Source organism: Parasteatoda tepidariorum, chromosome 1 (assembly GCF_043381705.1).
Source record: "Parasteatoda tepidariorum isolate YZ-2023 chromosome 1, CAS_Ptep_4.0, whole genome shotgun sequence".
Taxonomy (NCBI): Eukaryota; Metazoa; Arthropoda; class Arachnida; order Araneae; family Theridiidae; genus Parasteatoda; species Parasteatoda tepidariorum.
Window position 1 is genome coordinate 82,552,745 of NC_092204.1, and position 21,623 is coordinate 82,574,367.

At 24.4% G+C, this 21,623-nt stretch overlaps 1 protein-coding gene across 1 annotated transcript in view; it reads right to left on the minus strand.

The window, feature by feature from the left end:
- Nucleotides 1–21,623, minus strand: part of LOC107447132 (lysosomal alpha-glucosidase) — a gene marked incomplete in the record, with an annotated part of 44,443 nt that overhangs the window by 446 nt on the left and 22,374 nt on the right. The window contains 7 exon segments of the mRNA XM_071185880.1: nt 13,090–13,227; nt 15,700–15,749; nt 17,041–17,129; nt 18,031–18,212; nt 18,305–18,389; nt 18,941–19,089; nt 20,156–20,307. Of these exon segments, the coding sequence (XP_071041981.1) occupies nt 13,090–13,227; nt 15,700–15,749; nt 17,041–17,129; nt 18,031–18,212; nt 18,305–18,389; nt 18,941–19,089; nt 20,156–20,307 (845 nt within the window).

The window sequence follows — 21,623 nt, forward strand, 5'->3', positions numbered from 1 at the left end:
ATTTCATTTCCTCTCCCAAGGCAATGATTACTCATGATTAATCAATAAGAGTAGGTATTTCTGAAATCTATCACTATGTCTACTAATATATTCTACTGTTATTGATTACTTCATCACTACAACTAAGGAATGGGGTACGTTCATGATTGAACTATCATTAATAATATGAAGACAGCCCTTTTGTATTTTAAGTATCAATATAGAGTTATCTTTCACCTTTCAGGAGATAATATAGATAACATCTTGTGAATGTGAAGAAGTAGAAAAATGTTTCTTAGAATGAATATAGATTGGAATTCAAAACCTTCCATAGAAATTCGAATGAGATAGTTATTTTTCCCACACTCTAGCAGGTTATTCAGAAAAATTGGTATCAGATTCATTAATTTTAAGAGTTGAAGATTGAAACACGCAGTAACTAAGTTCTATTCATTCTTTTTTTTTTTACAGATCACATTACAATCAGCATCTCTTTTCACAAAAGAAAAAAAAAATCTGGTTGGTTTCTTGTCTTGTGTATTAAAATAATTTTAAAATCAATTTTCGGATGCTATTTTTAAATGAGCAAATAGGGAACACCTAACTACCTGATTATATTTCATATGAAAGTAAAGATAAAAAATGATTCAGTATTAACACTAGAAAGACTGGAACTTAGTATATATCAATATTGCTCAAAAGCAGTCACAATGACTGTATTGTGAAAGTATAACTAATGTGTAAAGAAATTTGATTTCAATTAATTTTTAATATTTTTTATATTATTTAGCCACAATAAAAAAATTATATGTTGTCATATAAAAGTCACAAAATTCTAAGAAATTGTGTCATCATATACATCATTGTTTTTCTAATTGAAATTTAAAAGCAGTCAAAAGGACGTCCTTGGGGCAATCTAGTGTTAAGTAAAAAATAGACGCACTTTTACTAGAATAAAATAAAATGTATATCGCTTTGCATGTCCACAATAGCAAATTACGTATTGAAAAAGAATAACTAATACAAACTGTCTGTATTCAACAGTTAAAAAAAAAAATTTTTTTTTTTTTTTAAATAAATTTTCTGAGCTTATTCCAATTTATGTCAACATGGTTCGATGGTCTTTTTAAAAAGTAAACAAAAACAGAATTAGCTGCCTTAACTAACGAAATTTTTCAAAAATGATTTTTTTAAATTTCATCCCTTTTATGATTTTCTATCTTACTATATTTATTGAAATTGGATAATAATAATTAAAAAAACGGCTATTAATATAATATTGAAACTGAAAATGCAATAGCAGAAATACGGAGCATAAACGGTAACTACGGTGCCGCATATTGTCATACCAATTATTGGTGACTGAGCTTGCTTTTTTCGAGAAATAGCACATACGATACTCAAGTTATGACTAGAGAGATGAGTGAGGAAGTATTTCAATACGTAATGGAGCTCAGGGAAGAGTTTTTAATCTTATCTCACAACAGAGATGGAAATAATTGTAATACTTCCGCTGCCTAATATGCCGAAATGTTCCGAACTCAAACTTATGGTGGTTCGTGTGATCTGAAATTATTACTAAAATTCAAAATATAAATTATTTTGACAATGTCGCGGACATCTCTTGAAAATAGTTAAAATTAAAATCACAGAACTTTCCGCTCGAACAACAGGTAGACAATGAAAAAATTCGGTTAATATATTGTTTTAAAATTAATTAAAGAGTTATGATTGGAGGGTTTGAAGAATTCGAATATTTAAATACAGTTTGCGGCAGTACTGAAATTAAAAGTATATTTCTCATGTCTATGAATCTCAAATGAGAGATATGAAGATATTAAAATGAAAGGGAGGAAAAAACCTGTTTTCGTAATTTTTATTTACCAATTCAGGGAATGGAAATAATACAAATAAAGTAATCGGAGCCACTTTTCCAAATTGTTCCAAAAAGCGTTTTCAAAGCAAAACACGAAAATTTCCGAGCAGGTTATAAAATGTGTTAGTAAATTGCAATGACATGTGGTTTGAAATTGGAAAAATTTTAAAAGTGCCTATTCGGAAACAACACTAAGTTATACTTCGAAGTAAAATTGTCACTTTTGGAAAAAGCGTGGCTTAGCATTATATCACCCTTAGACATTCATTAGCTGATTCCGAAGATACACAACCTTTAGTGGAAGTCTATTTTATTTTAAATATTTAAAACAATAATGAACAAATATCTAGTGGAAAAATAGCATTTTTTTTCTTCTAAATATTAAGAAGAGAATAATATAAAATGGAGAAATTCTAATAGTAATGATATATTTTTGTTTTTTAATGAAAGATAGCAAAATATTAATCAAGTGTTACCGAAAATTGAGGTAGTAGGAGTAAGTTTTGAATAATTTAAATCTTATTCAATCATATCTGAACAAGGTCCGATCAAGACAAATTCAGGCCCAAAAGGCACACAAAATTTTTCGGGCCCCTAACAAAACATTTTGAAATTAAATTTCTGAAGAGTAGTCCTAAATATATTATAATAGTATAGACAATATTATAACAATATTAAAAATATTATAACAATTAATTATAACAATATTATAACAATTAATTATAACAATTAATTATGACAATATTATAATAATTAATTATAACAATATTATAACAATTAATTATAAAAATATTATAACAATTAATTATAACAATATTATAACAATTAATTATAACAATATTATAACAATTAATTATAACAATGTTATAACAGACAATAAAAAGAATCTATTGAATTGCATGATTCAGGCGAAGCATTTTAAAAGCAGACAATTAATTGAATATTATTTTTCTAAGACGAAATTTACGCATCTAAATATTAAAGCAAAATATAAAACAATGAAACAATGTTGTATGAAAATAAAAATAATTTGGTGACCACAAACAATTGAAATCAGTAATTTTTGCTAAAAGTCACTACCACCTTCAATCTTCAGCTTTACATATTTTGTTAAGAATAAGCTTTTAGTTCTTGTTGACACTAGTCATTTATAAGAAACTTTGCGAATATGCATTCTCGTTGCATTTGCTCAAGCTGTTGGAGTAAAAATTGCACCAATTAAAATTCAGCTGTACTTTCGAATTTGATTAGTGCAATCTTTACACGAGTTTGGTTTATCACAATGTAAAGAAAATTTGAAATAAAAAATGTCTTTTTGGCGAAAAACTGTTTCTTTCCGTATTATTTTTTTAAAGAAAGTAACATTGTGGACATTTTAATAATTTTTGAGGCACCCCAGAAAGTGTGGGCCCTAGGCCCGTGCCTATTGGGCCTAGGCAATAATCAGGCCTTGCATCTGAATACGGGTACAACAGCTTAAGTAAGATTTATAAAGGAAAAAAAATTAGCTTTCATGTTGGATCACTGTTATTGGATCTGATTCATGAAAAAAAGTTAAATAACTTCTTACATATAATTCAAGAGAAATTTAAACCAATTGCTTTGTTAAAATTCATACGAACTTTTCAATATCCGTCATAAAGATAAGATTGAGAGTGTTCTAAAAATAACAGTAATAGATCATTCTCTTTTCTTTCTTAGAAATATTTCAATCCTTAGGTGATATCGAACTAAATAGATAACAGAAAACTATTAGTATAGAAGAGATTGTTCGAATGAGCGAGATGATTAATAATATCAGCAAAATTTTATCGTGAAGATCACAATTCAAATCCGTGGGTAAAAAAAAAATTTTTTTTTTTGCTATTTAGTTTTATTTACTCATGCTTATTTCTAGAAATTCGGAAACAATAGTACTTGCACTATCTTCTTTTTGGAAAGGATGTAGAAAAAAATTACCTAAAAGCATAAAATACATCATTAACACGTAAGCGGGTTCAAGGATGCTCAGATCAGAAAAATAGTTTCTGAATCACCCATTCACTGATTTGTCTTTTACTGATTAGCTAATTTCATTATTTCGCTCATTTTCTTCTCGTTTTTCTCCCCCTTATTCACTAGCTATATCAAGAATCACTCATAGTAACAGTATATTAAAACACATGTACTAAAATGTTGTCACAGTAAAGTAAAATATAATATTGTTAATAAAATGTAATAAAATATAAGTTTGCTACGAAATAACTATGCAAAAGATAAGATTCTCTTCCCCACTGGCTTTTACAGATTTAACCTCTCAACCAAGAGCAAAAATAGAGACAGGCTGCTTAATCAAACATTTAAAAAATAGTTTTCCCATAATCTGCTTTAATTCATTAAAATTTAAAACTTAAACCTTGATCACAATGCAATGCACGTGATTTATTCTAATTATATATTGTGATGATATAATTGGATACCAGCAAGTGACGTCATTGTGGATAAATCGTGGCATTTGCTGATTCAGAAGCCAATCAGGTTCGACGCACGTGTGACGTTACATACAGATATCCAATTAAATCTGATTTAAATCACATGTAGGTATAATCACTTCACTTCTCAAGTTGCATGTACCCAACTATCGAATAATATCATCATAATATGTTATTGCATATTCTGAAAGTAAAATATAATTTACAACGGTGCAGTAAATAAATTTTTTAAGCAAAATTTTAAAAAAAATAATCAAGTAGGTAATCAAAAGTTTTGCTTTATCATTATAATTTTAAAACCATTATGATACGTTTGATTTAATGATGATGATGATTCTACACTGCCGGAGATTTTGGTGTGTGTTGTACGATAATATAAATCAAATTTTCAGCAACCTTAATATAATGCTGGTGAGAATTCTTAAACTTAATACCATGATACTATGGTTCAACTTAAACGAGGGAACCATTCGATTTAACACCTTAATTATATATGAAATTTGAACTATATTTTGGTTCCATAAACTAATATGGTCCAACGTTAAAGAGGTTTTTCTGAGAATATACCGTTTCAAAAATTAGCACTTCACTGTCACAAATCTATATTTAAGAAAAACATTATCATGGATGCACGATTTAAAAATTTCAAATCTAATTTATATGTCGAATGACGATAATTAGAAATATCTTTCAATTTTATAGCGCAGATTTTATTTTCTTTATTAAAAAGTCTATTTGCAGTTTTCTTTTGCAATTCAAATTCGTAGATTTGTAACTTTAATCCAACCTAGAAAATAAGGGAACACCTGAATGAAACATTTTATTTTATTTTTCAACCGGAGTTTAACAGCCTCCCAATTCTGAGTTTACTGCTATCAATGTTCAACTCTGCAGTCTTGTAATTTTGAACACAACCCAGAAGACAAAGGTCAATAAATCATTGGAACCAATTAGTCTTCAAGGTGGACTTTTTTTTAAGAACTGTACCCGCATTTGCTTTTCACGGAGAGGAAAACCACAAAAGTGTCGCATGGTTAGCCCGAGAGGAAGAGATTCTAGCCCATGATCCATGTACCACTCATGATATTTTACGTCAGCAGTTCGGTCGATCGGAGCCGGGAGTAGAATTTATATCAACCAGCCACCGCTGGGACTTGAACCTAGGTCATTTCATTGGGAGACGAACGCACCATCTCCTAAACCATGAATCGAACATTGGGACAAACTCGCCTTCGAGGAAGATTTTTTTTTAAAAACTAATCCACGATTTGCATTACATGCATAGGAAAACCACCCACGGGTAGCCCGATGGAATACTAATCCATTACTTGCTTTTTTGTTGTAGATATTTTTGCTGTAGATATGCGTCAACACTGTGGAACAGCATAGGAACGATCAGCCATTGCTGAGATTCGAACCTGGCTCACCTTATCGGGAGGAAAGCGCTTTATCCATTGAGTTATAGTAGCATTTCATAACGAAGCCGGGATAGCCTGGTTGGCAGGCCGTGGACTCCGTGAGTTCGAATCCAGCTGGCCGAAGAAGAAATGGTTACTGGTGCACGTTAAATCTGTCGTGTCACAAAGTCCCCAATGCTCCCGTAACAAATTATACCTCTGAGGATACTGGATTGTTAATTGATCGTTCTGTCGTTCAGGTCAAAATTATGATCTGTAAATGAATGAATGGATTTATGTATGGGTTCGTTCTTATAAACGGGTGTGACGAAAGACGAATTCTTGACCATAAATGACACCACTGGAAAACAAAAACAATCGCATCCCCAAACAACACTGCCTTGCAATTCAAAAAACAACTTAAGTGCTTCGCGATTGATTTTGAGAAAAGTAGCTTGACAACTATTTTCCTTATATGCTAAACCTACGAACGCTAAATAGAATTTCAGAAAATTTCTAAAACAAATTCTAATTGTGAATTATTTTTTTTTTTGCAATATGTAACTTATATGAAAGATGCCAAATACATAAAAATTTCAGTTCTGAATTTTTTTGTCGCTTACGTTGATTTTTCAATTGCACGGCAGAAGTGTCGTTTATATTTCTTTTAATTTTTTAAAAAAAAGTGAAAAAACTGTTTTTAATGTTTGTATTAAGTGTTGAAAAGTAATGTGGCACGCGAGATTCTTTTCCCCAATTTCACGAATATCATCTACTATCACGAACCAAGAAAGTATTTTATCTCGTAAATTTCAGCTAAAAATAAAACCAACCAAGCATAGAAGAATTATTAGACATGGAAAGTCAAATAATGCTTTTAAAGTTAGACATCGTTGTGTGGCAGAGAAGCATCGAATTTAGCCTACATAACCACAACCATAGCTCAATTTAACGATTCTTTTTGGTGCGACTGTCTGTCTTAAAATGATAAGAATGTAAAATTTTAAAAATGCGATAAAAAAAATCTTCTTTCTTTCTCGTTGTGAGAACAAAGTCTAAAAATCGAGTGAATGTAATGAAAATTAAATAAATGATGCTTAAAAACTGAANTTTGTTCCATTTTAAAAAATATCAATTAAAAGAAAATGGTTTTTTAATTATTAAAATTGTATTATGGTTATCTAAAACATTGTCTCTTACATTGACTGTGTCTTCTCCTCCGTGGACTTGTTATGTCCACGGAGGGGACGTCCACGGAGGAGACAAAAACTAGTTCTTGAATTTTTCTGATTTTTAATCTTAAAGTTAGAAAAATAGGGCAGTTCTTTTTGTTAAATATACTATTTTTGCAATCTGAAATTCACCTATCAAAAATAAAATAATTTTCTCTTACCTTCTTTATGATGTCCACGAAGTATACGGTGAGAACTTTGCCAAACCCCAGTTGAACGCAACAATCCAAAACTGACACCAAAGAGAACAAAAACAACTGATATTTAACATTAGAAAATGGAATGGTTACCCCTCCCAGCAGCTGTCTTATAGGGATTTCGCATATGCTGCCCTTTATTGCATATTTACAGAACTATATTAATTGTCCACGGAGGGAGACATCATTTTTGATGGACAAAGTTTACTTGTCATTTATTTTACAAAAATAATTTATTTTAAAAAAACTATTAAATATTATAAACATTTAACTAGGTAAAACTACAAAAATCATTAAAATAACATTTAAATTGTTTAACAGGCATTAAAAATTATTTTGTGCCACAGACGTAGGGACGTCCACGGAGGGGATTTTAAAGTCATGTTTATTAAAAAATAAGAATGAAATATTAAATACATTTAGCGGAAATGCATATGATTTGTTAGTGAAGAACTTCACGAAAAATGATAAAGAAAAATATTTATTACTCAGGGACTTAAAAAATCACCTTTTTGTGAGAATGACCCATGAAAGTCCCGCATGGTTAGCCCGAGAGCAAGGAGATTCTAACCCATGATCCATGTACCACTCATGATATTTCACGTCAGCACTGCGGTCGATGGGAGCAGGGAGCAGAATTTATATCAACCAGCCACCGCTGGGACTTGAACCTAGGTCATCTCATTGGGAAACGAACGCTCTATCCCCTAAACCATGAATCGAACATTGGGACAAGCTCGCCTTCGAGGAAGATTTTTTTTAATGAAACTAACCCAGTATTTATATTACATGCATAGGAAAACCACCCACGGGTTGCCCGATGGAATACTAATCCATTATTTGTTTCTTCGTTGCAGATATTTTTGCTGTAGATATACGTCAACACTGTGGAACAGCATAGGAACGATCAGCCATTGCTGAGATTCGAATCTGGCTCACCTTAATAGGTGGAAAGCGCTTTATCCATTGAGTTATAGTAGCATTTCATAACGAAGCCGGGATAGCCTGGTTGGCAGGCCGTGGACTCACGTTTGTGAGAACGTGAGTTCGAATCCAGCTGGCCGAAGAAGAAATGGTTACTGGTGGTTAAATCTGTCGGGTCACAAAGTCCGCAATGTTCCTGTAACAAATTAAACCTCTGAGGGTATTGGATTGTAAATTGATCGTTCTGTCGTTCAGGTCAAAATTATGATCTGTAAATGAATGAATGGATGTACGAATGGGTTCGTTCTATAAACGGGTGTGGCAGCAGAAGACGAATTCTTGACCATAAATGGCACCGCTGAAAAACAATCGCATCCCCAAACAACATTGCCCCGCAATTCAAAAAACAACGTAAGTGCTTCATGATTGATTTCGAGAAAAGTAGCTGGACAACTATTTTCCTTATATGCTAAACCTACGAGCGCTAAATAGAATTTCAGAAAATTGCTAAAACAAATTCTAATTTTGATTTTTTTTTTTGCAATATGTAACTTATATGAAAGATGCCAAATACATAAAAATCTCAATTTTGAATTTTTTTTTTTTTGTCGCTTACGTTGATTTTTCAATTGCACGGCAGAAGTGTTGCTTATATTTCTTTTAATTTAAAAAGCAAGTGAAAAAACTGTTTTTAATGTTTGTATTAAGTGTTGAAAAGTAATGTGGCACACGAGATTCCTTTCCCCAATTTCGCGAATATCATCTATACTATCAGGAACCAAGAAAGTATTTTACCTCGTAAATTTCAGCTAATAATAAAACCCACCAAGCATAGAAGAATTATTAGACATGGAAGTCAAAATGCTTTTAAAGTTAGACATCGCTGTGTCGCAAAGAAGCATCGAATTTAGCCTACATAACCACAACCATAGCTCAATTTAACGATTCTTTTTGGTGTGACTGTCTGTCTTAAAATGATAAGAATGTAAAATTTTAAAAATGCGATAAAAAAAATCTTCTTTCTTTCTCGTTGTGAGAACAAAGTCTAAAAATCGAGTGAATGTAATGAAAATTAAATAAATGATGCTTAAAAACTGAATTCATAAATACCTTGATTTAAAATCTCCGTGAATAGGTCATGTAACTAACTTAAATAGAGGAGATATTTCCAATTTAACAAAAATATCATTTTTGAAAGTCTAATCTAAACAACAGTCGAATCGTACGGTTAAATCCAATTTAGGAATTAAAAGGGTCCGATTTTCTACGACTATACAATTTGATGGATAAAATGAAGAATTTCGTGCACAAAAATTTCACGAAGTCTTGAACCAAGTCTTTGTGTACGAAATTTAAAACTATATTTCATCTCATTGTTTTATCCTTATTATTTTTTTTTAAAAATATAGAAGGAAAAAAAAATAAGTTGTGTATTTTTTATGATCATCGGATCAAGGTGTGAAAGAACCTGGGGTTATCGGGTATTAAGGTGCAGTACCCATCACAAATTAGCCGAAATTGTCCTTTTATTTAGTGACTATGCAATTCCTTTCGTCAAGTTCAATTTCAGTTAAGCATGTTTTAATGAAATATAAAATTAACAAAATTGAAAGCAACTACTCCTTGAATTTTTTTAAATATTTGTAAACGCACCAAACATTTAAATACTTTAACTGTTAGGTTTTTATAAAATAGCAAATAATCTTTTATGAATTACAAATGATAAATAAAATTATAATAATATTGGAATATGCTAATTTCAAAAATCGGTAAAACGAAATCTCGGTCATCAACAAACAATAATCAAATGAGTTACTCTTTGAAGTGTATGCTCGATAAAGCTACAATATCAGGGTGTTCCAAAATTATCTTTACAACTTCAAAAATTCATAACTTCGAACATAAACAAGATATTTATATTCTGTCTTTTGCATGCATTACTGCGACTAATAAAGTTTTTTTTTTCAATAGGCTGAAAAGTTTTAAGTGAGGATGTGGACACCACAACAGAAAGCTCAATGCGTCTCATGGCCGTATTCGCTCCACATTTTTTAGGTCATCAAANATATATATATATATATATATATATATATATATATATATATATATATATATATATATATATATATATATATATATATATATATATATATATATATATATATATATATATATATATATATATATATATATATATATATATATATATATATATATATATATATATATATATATATATATATATATATATATATATATATATATATATATATATATATATATATATATATATATATATATATATATATATATATATATATATATATATATATATATATATATATATATATATATATATATATATATATATATATATATATATATATATATATATATATATATATATATATATATATATATATATATATATATATATATATATATATATATATATATATATATATATATATATATATATATATATATATATATATATATATATATATATATATATATATATATATATATATATATATATATATATATATATATATATATATATATATATATATATATATATATATATATATATATATATATATATATATATATATATATATATATATATATATATATATATATATATATATATATATATATATATATATATATATATATATATATATATATATATATATATATATATATATATATATATATATATATATATATATATATATATATATATATATATATATATATATATATATATATATATATATATATATATATATATATATATATATATATATATATATATATATATATATATATATATATATATATATATATATATATATATATATATATATATATATATATATATATATATATATATATATATATATATATATATATATATATATATATATATATATATATATATATATATATATATATATATATATATATATATATATATATATATATATATATATATATATATATATATATATATATATATATATATATATATATATATATATATATATATATATATATATATATATATATATATATATATATATATATATATATATATATATATATATATATATATATATATATATATATATATATATATATATATATATATATATATATATATATATATATATATATATATATATATATATATATATATATATATATATATATATATATATATATATATATATATATATATATATATATATATATATATATATATATATATATATATATATATATATATATATATATATATATATATATATATATATATATATATATATATATATATATATATATATATATATATATATATATATATATATATATATATATATATATATATATATATATATATATATATATATATATATATATATATATATATATATATATATATATATATATATATATATATATATATATATATATATATATATATATATATATATATATATATATATATATATATATATATATATATATATATATATATATATATATATATATATATATATATATATATATATATATATATATATATATATATATATATATATATATATATATATATATATATATATATATATATATATATATATATATATATATATATATATATATATATATATATATATATATATATATATATATATATATATATATATATATATATATATATATATATATATATATATATATATATATATATATATATATATATATATATATATATATATATATATATATATATATATATATATATATATATATATATATATATATATATATATATATATATATATATATATATATATATATATATATATATATATATATATATATATATATATATATATATATATATATATATATATATATATATATATATATATATATATATATATATATATATATATATATATATATATATATATATATATATATATATATATATATATATATATATATATATATATATATATATATATATATATATATATATATATATATATATATATATATATATATATATATATATATATATATATATATATATATATATATATATATATATATATATATATATATATATATATATATATATATATATATATATATATATATATATATATATATATATATATATATATATATATATATATATATATATATATATATATATATATATATATATATATATATATATATATATATATATATATATATATATATATATATATATATATATATATATATATATATATATATATATATATATATATATATATATATATATATATATATATATATATATATATATATATATATATATATATATATATATATATATATATATATATATATATATATATATATATATATATATATATATATATATATATATATATATATATATATATATATATATATATATATATATATATATATATATATATATATATATATATATATATATATATATATATATATATATATATATATATATATATATATATATATATATATATATATATATATATATATATATATATATATATATATATATATATATATATATATATATATATATATATATATATATATATATATATATATATATATATATATATATATATATATATATATATATATATATATATATATATATATATATATATATATATATATATATATATATATATATATATATATATATATATATATATATATATATATATATATATATATATATATATATATATATATATATATATATATATATATATATATATATATATATATATATATATATATATATATATATATATATATATATATATATATATATATATATATATATATATATATATATATATATATATATATATAACCGTATATATATATATATATATATATATATATATATATAAATTTTGAAAATGAAAACAAAAAACATACCTTCAAGTATTGAAATTGCACCTCTTTTTCATTAATGGTTACTTTGGACGGTCTTTTATCCAGTCCATATACTTTTATTTCATTGAGATCTAACTTAGTTGGATAGTTGTGCCAAACAATGCTGTTGTTGAAACAATTCTGTTAAACAATATACAAAATTAATTTGAATAAAAACACATCTTAATTATAAAATGTGCACACAATTAAATATAATATATTGTACAAAAAATATTTCTAACTTTTTTTAGGTTTAAACTTGGAACTGCAAATAATTATTAAAATTACACATATATGTTTTTTTTATTACATATGAGTTAAAATTACCAACCTAAAAGCAAACTGAATTTAAAATAAGTCCTTTTTAAATTAAAAATATTCATGTAAAAAATAAAATGAAATTTATTCTACCGAAAAAATTGTCTTTAAAAACTGTTTTACCAAATAAAACATTTGAATATTCAGTTTTAACTATAGGTTTTATTAGTTAAACAACATTTCATTGACCAATGACGCCAATTGCACTGGTTAACAGACATTAATAGAATAATTTCTACATGTTATTTACAGTTTGGTTTTTGTTCACACTTGTTTGAGAGAACCAGCGGTTTACCAATAGAGGGCAGGGTAATTGAATGCTATGTCATATCACATTTTTTCGTGTTATGCTTTTGAATTTGCATATACTTTTGAGACAGATATAATAATAATAGTTTAATTTTGTTAAGCGTATATTATCATCAATATTATGTCAATCATGTAAGTGTTAAATAGAACTGTCATTTGTATTTCAATGCTTATACTCTGCTTATGCTGTCAATGCAGTACTTCTGCCAATGGACTATTGTTATTATTATTATTATTATGTAGTTAATGTTCTCTTCTTGTAATTCCTCATTCTATTTATTTTATGATTTATCCCTTTCGATATTTGTCATGTACTAATGCATTATCAAGAGTGAATCATTAAAGCTTGTTTGAATAAGAAGCTCGTAAGTGTCATTAGTCTTGATTGATGTTTAGCAATTCAGCCTCCAGCATGAACATGCAGTCAGCAGTACCCTAGTTCTGACCTACCCCCTATGAACATTATTACAATAAAATTTGCATAATTTCTTACAAGTCAAGCAACATTTTTGAGACTATGGAATTGCAAATAGAAAAAAAGTGTAAAAAAAAATGGGAAAGGCTATTTTGCTTGCAGCCAACTTATATCAATTAATGATATATTTGTATATATGTTGCATCATGAAAAAAAAGTATCAAATTCAATAGTAGATAATAATAATTTATAGCATGTTTCTTACACTTAAAAAAAAAGAGGATGGACTTATTATTAAAAGGTTAACAGAACAGTAATCATAAAGAAAAATATAATTAAATTACATTGAAAAAACTAAACGAAATTAACATATAACTTTCTTTCAATAAGATTAAATTACATAAAAAAAACAATCAATATATACATATGAAAGCTTTAATAGCAAAACTGCTCACATAAAATTCGGTGTAAATGCCAAAATGCATACATTTACAAATTGGTGAACTTCTTGATAGATCAAGAAAAAATACAAAAAGTTAAAATTATTAATACCATTAATACCATAATACCATTAATTAAATGCATTTTTCACATTCTAAGAAAATAATACCAAAAATAATAATAATAACACATTAGGGAAACAAAAAATCACTGTACCATGGAAAAATGTTTCTCAACTGTGGTGTTATTCCTTAATTTTTAAAAAACGCAATATAATTTTATTTTATTGTTGGCGAGGCATTTTTTAAAATCTTCAGAAAAATATAAAAATATTAATACAGCAAAGCTTCCTTGGAGCAACCACTTTCTGTTTCACAAATGGTCATTGATGGAGGTTGGTTGTTCTGAGGTTACCTCCACTGACTTAAAAATTTTTATCAAAGGTACATGATTTTTCACAAACGATTTTAATTTTAATCAGTGTCCTTTTCTTGGTGCGGAAATGCCACTTCTAAGGGCGTCATGAAAAGACAGATTGATGAATAAAACTTAACATTTATAAGAATGATCCCAACTGATATAATTATGTGTAAAAACAAATTTACCAGTTTTGAATGATAAAGCTATTTTAAACAAATAAACAATTATGTTTTTTTGCTTAAGTTTGCATTTAATTTTATATCATAAAAAATAGTTAGCTTTATAAGGTGAGAAGAGGTTTGCTTATTTAAAATGCTTATTTTTCCTAAAAGAACTTTTTTTTTCTAATTTAACTTTCAATTTTAAAAATAAATCATTGATAATGTTGTCTTTAGTGCACTCTGATTGTAACATGAGGTAGGCAATCGTTTCAGAGAGTGTCAAATAGAGCTCGATAAATAAGATCAATTCACAAATATTTTCAATACATTTGAATCTACTTATTTGTTTTGTTAATATTTTTTTTTATTTCGATATTTTATATTGTTTTGTTATTTGATCACCTGTGTATTTTGTGCCAAAGTTTGCCCGCTTGCTAGTAAAAAATACGCTAAAAATTATTATTTAAATTACACATAAAATAATTAATTCTTAAAAGATTGAAAAAAAAAATTAAATTTTTAATTTTTGTTGGAAGTATTAAAACTTACCTTATCAGCACTAAAGTGGTTCTTATCATATATTTCTGTTTGATGAGTGCCTAAAATAAGAAAAAAATATTATTAAAAGAAAACTAAATTATTAAACAAAAGTGAACATAAATTTTTTTTTAATATATACTATTTGCATTTATAAAATATACTTTTGCTCATAAATTTTTCATGTCTCTCACTCCTCAGATTGTAAATAAAATTGACTGATAAATGCAAAGGGAATAATAATTAATATTTACAGATGGTATTTCTTCAATTTTTTATAGTAATGATCTTGAGTTTATATAGACAGGTTCATAATTGGAAAATGGACACGGATATTGAAAATTTTTGATTGTTTAAAAATAAGTAAGAAATCGATATACTAAATTAAAAAAATATTTTGTATTCATGTAACAGGAATTTTATAAATAAAGTACAAGGCAATTTTATATGCAGTGAACTTTCATAAGGGAAGAACAGCTAAATTCTACTCCAATTTGAATGGACAGTTCACAGTTTTAACATTTGACAGTTAGGTGTTCATTAGATGTAAAAGCACAAAATTGAAATAACTGTTAATTGTAAATTTAATTTTTTAGTTCAGAATGACATAACTTCAAACTTTTGTTCTTGGTTTTATAAATTTTAATTAAAATGAATTTGATAACATAATATTCAATAATTTAAATGTTAAGAAAAAAAAGTTGACAAATACATGTTGAAATTTTCTCATACTGCAAAATTAAGAAATTATTAACTTCACCTTTCTTTACACTATCACAAGAAAAAGTCCTTCAAAAAAATCATTATATGCAGCTTGGTATAGGTATTCAAATTTAAAATATATAATTGAATTTCCATATGAGAATAAGTAATGACTAATAATGGTTCAGTTAATGAGAATATATAATAAACACATGTATAATAAAATAATAAAACTGAGTGACTTAAAAATAAATAAAAGGAATTTAATACACTTAAATTATAAAACGAAAATGGACATAAATATTGAAGATTCTACACTGTTTAAAAATAAGTGAGAAATTAATTTACTATAATAAAAAAAAAAAACAATAATTCTTATGAGAATCAAAAATATAATGGAAAAAATAGCAGTTTATTAACTAGCATTTCATTTAGAGTTCCTTCAATAGTTACAATAAATTATTTTTTTGCAATTGAAATCTATATATTTTATTTAAATAAATCAAAATATTTGAAATCGTAGAAAAATACAAGCAGGTATAAAATTTGCTAGTGTTTAATATATTAAAAAAGGAGGTTTCCCTTTCTCTAGTTTTTCAAATTTCAGCACAGTTAAGTAGCAGTACATCTGAAAATAAATTTAACATATACCCAAAGATTCTCCATCATCCCAATAGAATTCTCCAGATGCCTCTTGATTTTCATCCAGCACAATCAGTACATCAAAGTCATTTTCTCGGCTGTAATATATTACTAGATATTATTTAATTTAGAAAAAATAAAATTAATAGAAATATACAAACAAACTTGTTTATTGTCAGTTGAAATTAACAAGATCTGAATTTAAAAAGACAATTTTTATGAATGGTTGGTCTAATGTTAAAAAAAATATATGTATATAAAAATCTGGTGTTATAAGCATAACTTGGATTTAGGAGATAGTCTTCTTAAACTTCTAAAACTTTGTCATGAGTCTTTCAAATCTTTGCAATGAATAAACACAAAGTTCTTTCCTAGAACAAAATATCAAAATTTAACAATAGGATAAAATTGCTAAAATTTTGAAAATTGCAGAGGGTAGAATTTAAATTCCTTAAAAGTCTTTTAATTTTGAAGTAATTGAAAAATTAAGAAAAAAATTTTAGCAATTAAAAATGTGATTACTAATGTTCAAAGATGTGTAAGAAAGGAGATATGAACTAGACTGTAATAAATCCTTTTGTGTTTAATACGAGTACAACCTTGCTTTTGTTATCAGTGGAAAATCAAGGTGTTGGTGATGATGCATTTATTGCGATGAGTGTAGTATATTACATGATTTCCAATCAAAAATTCGAAGTTAAGTCATAAAGAGTCAATTTTCTCCTCAATGTATGTCATAAATAATAAAACTCTCCTATATTTTGAAAAAAAGTTTGATTATACACAGTTTTTATATATAATTATTGATCAATAGCTAGAAGGTTGGGCTAAAAAGTCACCCTGAAGTAAATAAGTAATTAAAGTAAAAAAAAAAAAACAATGCTCAAAAACTTCTTGGCAACAATTCTTTCTCAAAAATAAATCGATTTTAAGTTTCCCTATAAATTTAACATTTTTCTTTCACAAAATAAATTTGTAAATAAAAGAAAGATAGTTCACCTAGACATAATATTTTTTCCAGGCAACTGTAAAGGCAATATGTATCCACCTCTAACGGCTAAAATGATATGGGTTATGTTGCAAGGTAAACTTTTATATCCAGCTTCATTACTAATTAGTTCTCCAGTGTAAAAATCATACCAAATAGCATTAGGGAAGTAAGCTTTGACTTCTGTCATGCCCTAAAAGCAAAGAATTCAAACATTTAGATAAGCATTTGTTTCTTTATGATAGAAAAGTTAATTGTAATTTGTTCGAAAATAATCATTTTTACAGGATAAAGAGCTGGTATAACAAGCAGAGCTGGACCCCATAAAAATTCTTCATCCATATTCAATGCAATTTTATCAGTAGGGAATCTGAAAATTAACAAAACATTGTATTAAATAAAATATAAAAATAATAATAAACTCTGAATTTTCAAATAAAAATTATTTTGCAAACCTGGATATGATGCGTATTTTTGAAATAAAATGTATTTCTAAAAAAAACATTCAACTTTGATCTGTAGATTAAATTTAATTTTATCTTAATTAATCTCTTCTTTATAAATTAAAATGAGTTTTTTCTGTAGTTAGCCCTTTCTTAAAAAAAAGTAAATATCTGATGAGCTACTGGGTAATTGTTGGTAAATCGAAATCTAGCATTAAAAATGAGTATTGAAAAGTGATATCTAGTTAAAAGGAACTTCAATTTCTAAGAAATTTTTTTTTTAATGAGAACTTTTAAACTAAGAAATACCTTTGGTTAAGCTATTGATTAAAAAAAAGTTAAAGAAATTAAATGGAAGTATAAAACAATAATGATCAGTATAGAAATACTAAACTTATTATTTATATCACTTATAGACTGTAGATTAAAATTAATTGCGCAGCTCACCAGCATTTAGTACTATTCAAAATTTACTCACTCAAAAAACAGAGGTCTAACTGTTGCTTCACCAAATTCAGTACTTCTATAGAACAGATGGTAAATGTATGGTAGCAAGTAATATCGAGTATGCAGAGATTTCTTAGCAGCAATAAGCACATCTCCACCCATAGCAGCTGGATCTTGCTCCTAAAAATATATCATAAGATAATAACAATAAAAAAAAAATGGAAAAAAATAGCATAATATTTTTTTTTTATTTTACAGAAGGAAAAAAATTACACAGATATGAAAATAAGTGGATTGGCTGAAAAATATAGAAAAATGCCATCCTCCTATTACAACTTTTTAAATTTAGGTATTCATAGGGAAAACCATAAATTAAATCACTGGATTACAAAAAATCTGTAAGAGTCTTCCATAGTTTTAAGAAACGCAAGCTTCCAACTTCCATTCATGAACAGTTATGACTTAAATTCTTTGTGGAAATTGAAAGGTAAAAAGAATCCAAATGTATGGGAGTTAAAGGCAAATGAATTAAAGGAATAACTAAATCAGCGGTTCCTAACCGATGGTCCATGTCAGAGTCGACCGACTCTTTCATGGAGAAAAACTCTCATTTAAGGTTTCCCAACTTAGATTACTTGTTTTTAAGTTTCCTTACAGTTATGAGAGCTAAGTGAATACAATTAAATTATTTTCTTTATAAAAAAAAAACTTATTTTTAAATTCTTCGGTAATTCTTGAACAGAATCTTTTGCTAACTACTGCATCTATACTCATTTTACATATATGTCCTACGTCATACCTATATACTAAGTGTCTATAATTTATCATTATATTTTTTACTTTTATAATTATAAAGCAGTTTCAATAGTATTATAGTTTCACATTATAACATATTATAGTTTCAATAGAAACATATTATTAAAAACAAGTGAAATATTTTCTCATGATTTAAGTATTAACTCCAAATAAAATCACTAATAGAAATAAGTAACAAAAGGTTATTCAAGATATCATTTGCTAATATATATTACAATATGTAGTCGATGTATTTTAAACTTTTTTGTACTATTTCAGTAAAATTATAACTTATTTATTATATAAAATTTTTAAAATATTTTTCAAAATTCAATCAAAAAGAGAGAAAAATTAATTTTCATAAATGCCACATTTTAAATCAATCATTTTAAACAAATGGATAGCTCTTAAACACTGATTTAACTAGTTTCAAATTAATTTAGAAACTTACAATGGTATCATAATCATTATGATTTCTTGCAAATGGATAAAAAGCACCAAGAGCTTGCCAACGAGCACATAGCTCTGCAGTGGTATTTAGTCGGAAACCACAAATATCTGATCCAACCATTGGCATACCATATATGTTAAATACAAGCATAACTAAAAATAAAATTCATTTTATGATGTGTAAAATATAGAAATTACAAACTAAATATCTTAAACTTAACTTAGTTAATATTGTATGAGAATAAAAAACTAGAGATGGTAAATTGGTATGAAATGCTCACATGTTTTTGATTAGAATTAAACTAAACACATATTAATTTCTGCAATCATACACAAAAAAGGCATGTAGAAATAAATCAAACTGCATCAAAACATTATTTCTAAATATCACTCTTACAGCTATTCATAAAGCTATTCCTATTTAATCAAGCAATTCAAAAGCTTTAAAGCAATCAAGCGAATTACAGAGTTAATCAACACCCGTTGATAGTTATTCAAGTTTGACTTAAATAGGGTTCAGCATACTAGAGAAACTGACAGCAGAGTTACAAAAATATATCAGAAATTGACTGCTTTACCTTACCAATTTAAAAAAGAATAATTTCAGTAAACGAATCATTACCCAAGCATAGATGTTATTTAACATAAATAAAACAGACTGATAGTTTTTGAAAAAATATAGTAAATACCATATTATTATAAAAGATTATTAGAGATCATTATCATTATTTTTTTATGTTCTTCGAATTTTAAATCTAGTAATAAATATAACTATAATGATTGGAAAACTAAAATGATAAAAATTAAAATAAATTCAAAAAAAATAATAATTTTTTTCCTATAATATAAATTGCCTGAAGTATTTTCCAAAATTAAATTTTTGAATGTATATAACTGCTTCAAAATTTGACTTGTGCTATAATTGAAAATGTAGGTTAGATAACCAAAGATTTGTTTTTTCAAGACTAGTATAAACAATGAAGTATTTTAAATAATTTTTCAGCAAACTAATTATGATTTAAATAGATATTAATTCTGAGTAATTGTGCTACAGAAGGCTTATTTTTTTATTTTCTTTAAACAAATAATAATATATATATATATAGGGGGAAATGGTAAGATGAGAAATTTTAATTTTGCCATTGATGGTATTGCTTTATAGTGAACAGATGCTGCCATCTGTAAGTAAAAAACTGTTTTAACAGTAATAAATCTGTAATAATGAATTCTGTAGCCTTTTTTTTAATTATCCTATTTAGTAACTATTAGAGTAATAAAAGCTCTTTTAGTTCAGCATATTTTATTTTATTTAAGATTCATAATAACAAGAAATATGAGCATTCACATGTATATAACCAACATTTGAAATTAGAAGGTAGTACAATATTCAGTGGACAGAAGAAAAGGAAAATCAATAAATTTACATAATCTCATAAAATTAAAATTGAGTTTTTAATTTATAAAAATAT